The 11087-nt window shown below is 47.1% G+C and overlaps 1 protein-coding gene and 1 pseudogene across 1 annotated transcript in view; both read left to right on the top strand.

Annotated features, from left to right (window-relative positions):
- Nucleotides 1–10997, top strand: part of LOC143031182 (3-hydroxy-3-methylglutaryl-coenzyme A reductase-like) — a 20664-nt gene extending 9667 nt beyond the window's left edge. The window contains exons 3-6 of the mRNA XM_076194713.1: nucleotides 6750–6944; nucleotides 8187–8299; nucleotides 9151–9263; nucleotides 10846–10997. Coding sequence (XP_076050828.1) covers nucleotides 6752–6944; nucleotides 8187–8299; nucleotides 9151–9263; nucleotides 10846–10849 — 423 coding nt within the window. The 5' untranslated portion in view covers nucleotides 6750–6751 and the 3' untranslated portion in view covers nucleotides 10850–10997. The remainder of the gene's footprint in view (nucleotides 1–6749; nucleotides 6945–8186; nucleotides 8300–9150; nucleotides 9264–10845) is intronic.
- LOC143030302 (uncharacterized) overlaps nucleotides 1–11087 on the top strand; it is a 55860-nt pseudogene that overhangs the window by 25404 nt on the left and 19369 nt on the right.

The raw sequence follows: 11087 nt of genomic DNA, 5'->3' as shown, positions 1-11087 counted from the left end.
TTTACCCCATCCATCTCATCCTCGGACACCCCCTCATATTCACTCCTTCCACCTTTGCCTTCCACACTTCTTTTACTAATCTTTCTTCACTTATTCTTTCCATGTGTCCAAACGATCCCAATACTCTTTCATTAGCCCTATCTCCCAACTCACCTTTCCACCCCAGTTCTCTTCCTCACCTCCTCATTTCTCACTCTATCTAGCCTAGTAACCCCCACCATACTTCTCAGACATTTCATCTCAAACACATTCAAACTCCTCTCTTCCTCTTTCATGTTCCATGTTTCTGCCCCGTACATTGCTGTGGGCACAATCACTCCTTTATACAACCTCCTCTTTGTATCCATTTCCAGATGTCTATTTCTCATTACACTTTTTAATCCACCAAGGCATTTACTCGCTTCTCTCAATCTACATTGTACCTCCACCGCCACTCCTCCCTTTCCTGTCACATTCACACCCAAGTATCTAAAACTATCCACTTCCTCCAGTTTCTCACCCTTAATGCTCACTTCCAGTCTACTGTCACTCTCTCCCCCTATACATCTCATCACCTTACTTCTGCCCACATTTATCTTCAGCTTTCTTCTTTCACACACCTTTTCAAACTCTGTCACTAACTTCCTCAATCCCTCCTCTGATCCTGCCACAAGCACAGTGTCGTCAGCAAACAACAGCTGGCTCACCTCCCACTTTTCTCCATTTTCTTTAACCATCTCCGACCCCTGACCCACTAACCTTGCATTCACCTCTAGTACCACCCCATCCATGTAAAGATTGAACAGCCAGGGCAACATAACACACCCCTGACAAAGTCCCACCCTTACCTCAAACCATTCACTCTCTCCATTTCTAATCCTAACGCAAGCTCTACTACCATATACCAAGGCTTTTTCCCCCTTACAAGGGAGGTAGCCAAAAAGGGAAAGGCATAAAATCATTCCCACCCATTTCATCCCTGAATACACTCCACACCCCTCCCACCCTCCCTCTTATCTGAGCATCTCCTGGATGATGGGTCATCCCTGCACCTTGTCCACTGCCCTGGGTCAGAAGCAGTGTCGCAAGACACAACACATCCACAGCAAGGCCGCTTCATTAAATCAGCGACCCCCCCCTCTCCGTCCCCCCATGCATAAAAGGAGAGGACGGGGAGAAATCCCTTTGGGCTGCGTCAACCTTTGCTCACACATACTACCTCACCCCCCCCACCCACCCGCCCATACCTCATGCAATCACATCATCATCCATATACAACCACTCTCCATTCACTCCTGTCCTCTGTCCTCTCCCGTCCTTCCTCAACAGACATTCCCCTCTTCCCCAAAGCCCCCTTCACCCCATCCACCCACCTCATCCTAGGACGTCCCCTCATGTTCACTCTCTCCACATCTGCCTTCCATACCTATTTTACCAGTCTTCACTCATTCTTTCCATGTGTCCAAACCATCCTAATATTCTTTCATCAACCCTATCTCCCAGCTCCTTTTCCACCCCTGTTCTCCTCACCTCGTCATTTCTCACTCTATCTAGCCTAGTATCCCCCACCATACTTCTCAGACACATTCAGACTCCTTCTCTCTTCTTCTCTTATGTTCCATGTTTCTGCCCCATACAGTGCTGTTGGCACAATCACTCCTTCATACAGTCTCCTCTTAGCATCCATTCCCAAATGTCTATTCCTCATTACACTCTTTAATCCACCAAGGCATTTACTCGCTTCTCTCAATCTACATTCTACCTCCACCTTCACTCCACCTTTTCCTGCCACATTTGCACCCAAGTATCTAAAGCTATCCACTTCCTCCAGTCGCTCTCCCTTAATGCTCACTTCCAGTCTACTGCCACTCTCCCAAACTCTGCCACCAACTTCCTCAATCCCTCCTCCGAACCTGCCACAAGCGCAGTGTCTTCGGCAAACAACAGCTGGCTCACCTCCCACTTTTCTCCATTTTCTTTAACCATCTCCAATCCCTGACCCACTACCCTTGCATTTACCTCTCGCACCACCCCATCCATGTATAAGTTGAACAGCCAGGGCGACATAATGCATCCTTGACGAAGTCCCACCTTTACCTCGAACCACTCACTCTCTCCATTTCCAATCCTGACACAAGCTCTACTACTCTCATAAAAACTCTTGACAGCTCCCAAAAGCTTTCCTCCTATCCCGTATATCCGCATAACCTCCCACAGTGCCTTTCTGTCTACCCTATCATAAGCCTTTTCCAGATCCATAAAAGCCCAAAAAGCATCCTTCCCCTTTCCTATAGCTTTCTCACATATCTGTCTTACCACAAAGATCTGATCTACACAACCTCTACCTGTCCTAAATCCACACTGTTCCTCACCAATTACTCCCTCTGTTCCTCTCCTAATCCTCTCAATCAAGATCCTCCCATAAGCCTTCCCAACTACACTTAACAAGCTAATCCCTCTGAAACTACTACATTCACACTTGTCCCCCTTTCACTTGTAAAGAGGAACTATACAGGCACTCCTCCAGTCCTCCGGAACTCTACCCTCTCTCCAGCAAACATTAAATAACCTCACCAACCAGTCCACCATCACTGTACCTCCCTTTTTCAGACATTCTGCATGGCATCCATCCAGACCAGGTGCCTTACCTGCTTTCATCATCTTAACAACTGCCTTCACCTCATCCTTCCTTATTTCTCCTCCATTCTCCTCACTCATCCCTCTCATTTTCTTCACATGCCCCACTGCAGCTATCTTTCCTTCCCTATCCTCCCTCAGATTTAGTAACTCCCTAAAATATTCTGCCCATCTTCCCCTTACTGCCTTCTCTTCCATTATCATCTCTCCATCTGCACCTTTTACCTTTTCTTCTCTACTTGATTCGCCTCCTCTTCCTCTCCTAATTTCTTTCCAAAACATCTTTTTATTTCTTTCAAAATGTTCTGTCATACTCTTAGCCCATTTCACATCTGCTCTCCACTTTGCAACACCCCATTTCACATCTGCTCTCCACTTTGCAACACCCCATTTCACATCTGCTCTCCACTTTGCAACCTTTACCTTTTGCTTTACTTCTCTTTTCTTTGCACATCTCATATGACTCCCTCGTCCTATTTTGTAACCAATCTGTGAAAGCTTGCTTCTTCTCTTCTACAACCTTCTTTGTTTCCTCATCTCACCATTCACTACCCTTACTTCTATTTCCCCCTGTCCTTCTTGTTCCACACACCATCTTTGCACACTTTATGACTCCCTCCTTGAACCATCCCCATTCCTCCTCCACACCCAGCTCTACTCTATCCTTTACTCCCTCCCACTCCTCCCTCAGCTTCTTTCCGTACTCCTTCTCCTTTTCCTTTTCATTGAAGGAATTCACTCTAAGAACCTCCCTACCTTTTGTCCCTTTCCTCTTTCTCCATCGATCCTCCACTCTCAACTTACCTTCCACCAAAAAATGATCTGATATTCCCCCACCCTCTCTCCTTAGCACATGTACATCCTTAACTCTTCCTATCATAATCCTATTTACCACTACATAATCCATTAACGCTCTATCTACCACCCTTCCCTCCACCACCCTCTCCCATGTGTACTTATGCTTGACTTTCTTCTGAAACACTGTATTTGCTATCAGCAACTCTCTAGACACATTTCCACCATCAACTCTCCACTATGATTCTTTCCTGGAACTCCACATTTCCCAACCATTCCATCGATTGGACCATTTCCTACCCTAGCATTAAGGTCTCCCAGTACTATTACATTGACATTTCTTCCTAAACCCTCTATGCACTCATTTAAATCTATCCAAAAGGCCTCCCTTTCTTCTACACTCTTCTCACTGCCAGGCCCATATGCACTTACGAGGACCCACATCTTTCCCAGTTTCACCTTCATCCACATTATCCTTGAGGAAATCTCCTTCCACTCCACTACCCATTTACCTATCTCTTCACTTACTAGAATAGCCACCCCTTCCCTCCCTTGCCCTCTCTTCACTCCTGATAACCTCCCACTTACACTCCCAAACTTACACTCACCCTTCCTTTTCAACTTAGTTTCACTCAAAGCCAACACATCCATCTTTCTTCTCACAAACATACTACCTATCTCTTCCCTTTTACTCTCATCTGTACCACATCCACGCACATTAAAAGACCCAAACCTTAGGGTGCTGGTCCGAGAACTTCCAGACCCTCTTGTGTCTTCTCTTTTTTGTTTAGGAAAGTCCCCTGTGGGGCTACAAGGAGAAGGATGCCTAGTCCCAATCCCCGTCCCTTTCTTCTTGCCTCTTACAATCCAAGTGGGAATACTTGGTGGCAGTATTCTTTTCCCCCACCACAGGGAATTCCCCCATCACAGAAAAAGAATACTCAGAGAAATGGTACAGGACAGCAACAAGGGTTTGGGGGACAGCATAACGGAGGGACAGTCGTAGTATAAAAGTGTCATCATTTCTCTATGAACAGAGTTTTCCTCTATCATAGACAAAATGATGTGTGGCTCTGGTCCATAGGGGTGCCCCATATAGACCCTAAAGTATCAACTGCATGCTACTTTGCCACAATAACAAGCAGCCAATACCCCAGACAGGGGTATTGGCTGCTTGTAAAAACTGCTCGTAAAAACTCTTGACTGCTCTTAACAGCTTTCCTCCTATCCCATTTATCTGCAGTACCTCCAATAGTGCCTTCCTGTCTACCCTGTCGTAAGCCTTTTCCAGATCCATAAAAGCCCAAAAAACATCCTTACCCTTTCCTATAGCTTTCTTACATATCTGCCTTACCACAAAAATCTGATCTACACATCCCCTACCTGTCCTAAAACCACACTGTTCCTCACCAATTACTCCCTCTGTTCCTTTCCTAATCCTCTCAATCAAGACCCTCCCATAAGCTTGCCCAACTACACTTAACAAGCTGATCCCACTGTAACTACTACACTCACACTTGTCCCCCTTTCCTTTGTAAAGCGGAACTATACAGCCACTCCTCCAGTCCTCCGGCACTCTAGCCTCTATTAAACAAACATTAAATAACCTCACCAGCCAGTCCACCATAACTGTACCTCCTTTCTTCAGACATTCTGCATAGCATCCATCCAACCCAGGTGCCTTACCTGCTCTCATCATCTTAACAGCTGCTTTCACTTCATCCTTCCCTATTTCTCCTCTATTTACCTCACTCATCACTCTCATTTTCTTGGCACTTCCCACTGCAACTACCTTTCCCTCCCTATCCTCCTTCACATTTAGCAACTCCCTAAAATACTCTGCCCACCTTCCTCTCACTGCCTTCTCTTCCATTATCATCTCTCCATCTGCACCTTTTACCTTTTCTTCTCTACTTGATTCGCCTCCTCTTCCTCTTTTTAATTTCCTTCCAAAACATCTTTTTATTACTTTCAAAATTTTCTGTCATACTTTTTCCCCATTTTACATCTGCTCTCCTCTTTGCTTCCTTTATCTTATGCTTAACTTCCTTTCTCTTCACTTTGTACCTTTCATACGATTCCCTCGTCCTAATTTGTAGCCAATCTATGAATGCCTGCTTCTCCTCTTTTACACCCCTCTTTGCTTCCTCATCCCACCACTCACTACCCTACCTTCTATTTCCTCCCACCCTCCTTGTTCCACACACCATCTTTGCACACCTTATGACTCCCTCCTTGAACCATCCCCATTCCTCCTCCACTCCTATTTCTACTCTATCCTTTACTCTCTCCCACTCCTCTCAACTTCTTCTCATACTCATTCTCCTTTTTTCCTCATTTAAGCAGTTCACTCCAAGTACCTCCCTACCTTCTGCCCTTTTCCTTTCTCCACCTATTCTCCACTCTCAGTTTACCTTCCACCAGGAAATGATCTGATATTCCCCCACTCTCTCCCCTTAGAACATGTACATCCTTAACCCTTCCTACCATACTCCAAATGATTTATATATATATATATATATATATATATATATATATATATATATATATATATATATATATATATATATATATATATATATATATATATATATGTATATATATATATGTATATAATCTACTTATAAGGAGTGTGCACTGCATAACTCTACAGACTAAATGAAGGCCTTATAAAGTGTAAATTTATCTGGAGTTGGAGTCGGTATATTTTTACTGACTCACTCCAGTGACACCGTAATTGCTTCCAACTCTGACTCCGACTCCACAGCCCTGTGGGAAACGGTGTTTCTTCACATCCTCTAACACGTGAGCTTTTCATTCTTGTTGCCTCTGAACGCCCTTACATCCTCAAACAAGAAATCTCGGTTGCCTGTGTGTGTGTGTATTTACCAGATTGTAGTGTACAGGAAAGGAGCAAAGCTTGTTGGGTCCCGTCTCCTCCTATTCTCTAATTTTCTTCTAACATAGTACCTGGGTTCAAATTCATGTACGGTTCCAACTTAATCTATATCTTTGATTTCCAGTTATCATGTTCAGATTTGGACTCATGTATTGTTTGAGCTTGGCCTGTATCACCTGTGTGTGTGTGTTATGAAATAGTTCATGTACTGATTCTGATGTCCCCTCTGGCAGCAGGCATAGCTGGAGTCTGCCGTCTTCTCCAGCTTCGTCGTCTTCAGCTGTTCCATGTTTTTTTTTTTTTCATGGAGGGGGGGGGGGATTTCAAACACATTGGAAGCTCATGGGTCACATCTCGAAATCCCCCCCTCCCCCACATTGGGCTGTTCTTGTTAGTATGTTACATGTCGCTTGGTGTTAATACTCGCTTTTTTATACAGGGATGCCCTCTTCTTCTTTCTCCTGCTGGTGGACCTCAGCAAAGCCTCCCTGCTGGCCCAGATCGCCCTGTCGTCCTCCTTGCATGCAACACGAGGTGGCATTCAACATTGCCCTCGGCATGGCCCGGTTGGGCCCCTCACTCACGCTGGACATGATGGTCGAGACTCTGGTTATCGGCACAGGAACTCTTTTGGGTAAGGCGGAGGTCATTTCGGGAGACGAACGGGTTTTGTCGATGCTCGGTGGGTGGGAGTGCCTTTGTTTTTTTTTGGCACTTGGGTGTAAGGGGGGGGAAAAAAGCCTTTGGTACATGTATGTATGGTAAAGGGATGGTGGTGGTGGTGGTGGTCTTGTTGGAGGGTTGTCAGAAAGAACAATTTCCTTGCTGCCTCCCACCCCCCCTCGGCGCTCGCGCGTCCGTCTGGCTCCGGAGGTTCCTGAAGGACAGACGCTCAGTTATAGGAATGGGCTCAAGATTTCTTTCTCTCTCTCTCAACTTGTACTATATTTCGTCCAATTACTTGTGAATACTCTCCTACTACTATAAACCACTGACATACATACAACAGTACTGTAGGAGGCAAGGGGAGCAGCTGCCGATTGTCACCGCTCCTTACGTGCAAAGGCGGTGGAGGCGCATTACAGTCGTTACAGCTGATTGAGAAATCCTGAGCTGCAGTCCAGAGAACACCATCAGCCCCTCAGAGCTCCTCTTCCAAAAGGACGCGAGAGAATTGACGGGTTTTGAAAGACGGACCAGCAGGAGGGAGACGAGTCTTGCGGCCAACCGTCTTGCAGGACAGTCAGTCAGCGACAGGTACCCATCGTTTGTCTTGTTAGATTAAAACTCCTCCTTGCAGCAGGGCCCAAGGCAATGGTGGTTTGTCTGCCCCCATAGAGTTGGACCAAGGGCTTGGCCAAAGTCTTCTCTCTCTCTCTCTCTCTCACTGAAAAGGGGCACTGTCCCAGCCTCCTGATGGAGGGCGGAGGGGATTTTGCAATGGGAAACTGAATTGTATAGATACAAGTATGATTAAAGATGTATTAGAAGAGAAAAATGTGTTGGGTAACCAGATTTAAAAGGAAAAATAAATTATAATGTTCTTTTCTTAGTGATTCTGAGGATATCAAATCATGTTAATTTTCATATGATGTGTGTATAAATATTACACAGAAGGCACAAAACACAGAATCCTGTACTTCCTATATTCAGACAGTACAGATTTTTTCTTCTTTTCCTTCTTCTTTTCCTTCTTGTTTTCCTTCTTCACCACCACCACCACCACCACTGGACCTGTGGGTCTATGGAAAGAATCAGAGGCAGGCAATATCTCTGTAATCATTTTATCTCGTCGTTGTTTGACCTCCTCCTCCCTCCCATACCACGTAAACAGCACCTTTCCGTATCAACACGTTTTACGTGCGTTGCTTGGCAGGTGTGAGCCAGTTGGAGCAGATGAGTGGCTTCGCCTGCCTCTCAGTGGTTGTCGTCGTCAACTACCTGGTGCTCGTGACGTTCTACCCTGCCTGCCTCTCACTCGTCCTCAAAGTTAGTACTGTGTATTCCCATTTCGTGTCTGTGTATTGATGACTGTCTGTTTTTACCAAATGTCAAAGTATTGTAAGGAAAAGGTATTTGGTGACACAGGATGGATCGCTTGTCCACAGCTCATTGTATCGAACGATTGACATACCTTTGGAGAATATTGATCACATCTACTTTAGGTTTAATCACCCACCCCATGTATGTGTGTGTGTGGAAGGCAGAGGTGGAAGGAATGAACATGACGGGGCGACCTAGGATAAGATGGATGGATGGATGGGGTAAAAGGGGCATTGGGAAAGAGGGGAATGTCTGTTGAGGAAGGATGGGAGAGGACAGAAGACAGGGATGAATGGGGAAAAAGGCTGTGTGTAGATGACGCTGGGCTGTGATGCATGAGCGGGAGTGGGTGGGAGGATGGGGGGTGAGGGAGTATGTGTGAGAAATAAGTTGATGCAGCCCAAAGGGATTTCTCTCCGTCTTCTCCTTTTGCACGAGGGGGTGGAGAGAGATGGGGGGGTTGCTGAATTAATGAAGCGGCCTTGCTGTGGATGTGAAGTGTCTCGCAAAACTGCTTCTGACCCACAGCAGTGGACAAGATGCAGGGATGACCCGTCATCCAGGAGGTGCCAAGATAAGATGGGAGTGGGGTATGTTGGAGATGGAATGGGTGGGAGTGGTTTCTATGATTTTGTCTTTTGGCTACCTCCCATGTAAGGGGAAAAAAGCCTTTGGTATATATATGATATATGTAGTTTGTTTGACAGGTATCTGTATGTGTGTTTTTATATGTTTGTGTTTATCGATTTAGACCAAGAGAGTGTTTTATTGACATTTTTTCATTATCCTCTTGCCAGCTTTCCAATAGATGTTCGTTGTCAGGACAGCCCCCGTGGCAAATGGCCGACTCGCTTGCTCGTGCACTCGTGGACCCCACGAGAAGCCCAGCCCCGTGGTACAGCGTGTCAAGGTAGGCACCATTGTCATCATTGTTAGGAAATGGTAAAGGGAGGCTTTTTTGTAATACGTGGACACTGTTTCGCAACCCTGGGGTTGCCAAGACTTTTTTTCCAAAATAGATTTGTGGGGTTCCAGTCATATCATGAGGATCATATTGGGGTCGCCTGGAAAAAGAAAAGGTCGGGAAATGCTGTTGTAGACAGTAATGGTTACCTGCCCCAACAGTCAGTCCAAAGCACACAAGGCAAAGGTTAAAACTTGCGCCGCAGATACTCGGCACTCCTCCCTGGTGGCAAAAGCACAAACACTCCTTGCCTCCTTCTTGTCTCTCTCTCTTCCTCGTGACTTCCCTGCCCTGCCCTGCCCTGGCCTGGCCTCCTTGAGGGGTTAAGATCACATCACATCACATTACACTGGGCTATTTTTGCTCCTCCAGCCTCCAATCAGGGGACGGTACTGCCGCCGCTGCCCACCTCCTCCTCCTCCTCCTCCTCCAGAACTTTTTCCGCCGTCAAATCACTCTCTGGCAAACTATTTTGTTTCTTGGGAATACGTGGAATGTCGTTTGATGAGCTGGATGAGAATTTTTGTCTTGCAGCAGCTGCATATCATCTGATTCCTTCCCGAAAGCTGCTGCTGCGGCTGGCTGGCTGGCTGGCTGGCTGGCCGGCTGGCTGCTGCAAATCCGGTCCAACAGTCGGAGGAGAAATAGCTCCTCAAGGTGATCCATCAATCATGGTTTCACTCACTATCTGGTCGTCTCCATCTTCACATGCATATGCATGTTTCTCTCTCTCTTTCTGTCTGCATGTCTCTCCCTCCCTCTCTCTGCCCCTCCTCTCTCTCTCTCCCATCCCCTCCTCTCTCTCTCTCTCTCTCTCTCTCTCCCTCCCCCTCTCTCTCTCTCCCTCCCTCTCCCTCTTTCTCCCCCTCCCTCTCCCTCTTTCTCCCCCTCCCTCTCCCTCTTCCTCCCCCTCTCCCTCTCTTTCTCTCTCTCCCCCTGTCTCTCTCTCTCCCTCCCTCTCTCTTTCTCCCCCTCTCTCTCCCTCTCCCCCTCTCTCTCCCTCTCCCCCTCTCTCTCCCTCTCCTCCTCTCTCTCTCCCTCTCCTCCTCTCTCTCTCCTTCCCTCTCCCCCTCCCCCCTCTCTCTCTCTCTCTCCCTCTCTCTTCCTCTATCTCTCTCTCCCTCCCCCCTCTCTCTCCCTCCCCCCTCTCTCTTTCTCTCCACCTCTCTCTCTCTCTCCCATTCCCTCCCCCTTCTCTCTCTCTCTCTCCCATTCCCTCCCCCTTCTCTCTCTCTCTCTCTCTCCCATTCCCTCCCCCTTCTCTCTCTCTCTCTCTCTCTCTCTCTCTCTCTCTCTCTCTCTCTCTCTCTCTCTCTCTCTCTCTCTCTCTCTCTCTCTCTCTCTCTCTCTCTCTCCCCCTCCCTCCCCCCTCTCTGTCTGTCTCCCTCTCTCTTTCTCTCTCCCTCCCCCCTCTCACTCTGTCTCCCTCCCCCCTCCCCCTCTCTCTCCCTCCCCCTCTCTCTCTCCCCCCCCTCTCTCTCTCCCCCCCCTCTCTCTCTCTTTTTAATATCCGAATACGTTCTTGCAGGTGATAATGTTGTGCAGGGCTCCTCCTCGTCTGGGGGATCATCATCATCCGGCGTTGTTTGTCGCTGCCCTTGGCCCTTGGCCCACCATTTGACGTCATCTCTTCCACATTCCACTGAAAACCTCAGTTTCAACACCTCGTCAGATCCGCACATCCTTGTCAGGTCAGTTGGTTGTTGATGCCCGTCTGCATTATGGTGACAGTCCGTACGTCAAAGTAGCTGAGAATTTATGTACACTGTT

This window comes from Oratosquilla oratoria, chromosome 12, assembly GCF_046742065.1.
Source record: "Oratosquilla oratoria isolate Oo_2021 chromosome 12, ASM4674206v1, whole genome shotgun sequence".
Classification (NCBI taxonomy): domain Eukaryota; kingdom Metazoa; phylum Arthropoda; class Malacostraca; order Stomatopoda; family Squillidae; genus Oratosquilla; species Oratosquilla oratoria.
This window is presented reverse-complemented; position numbering and strand designations above follow the sequence as displayed.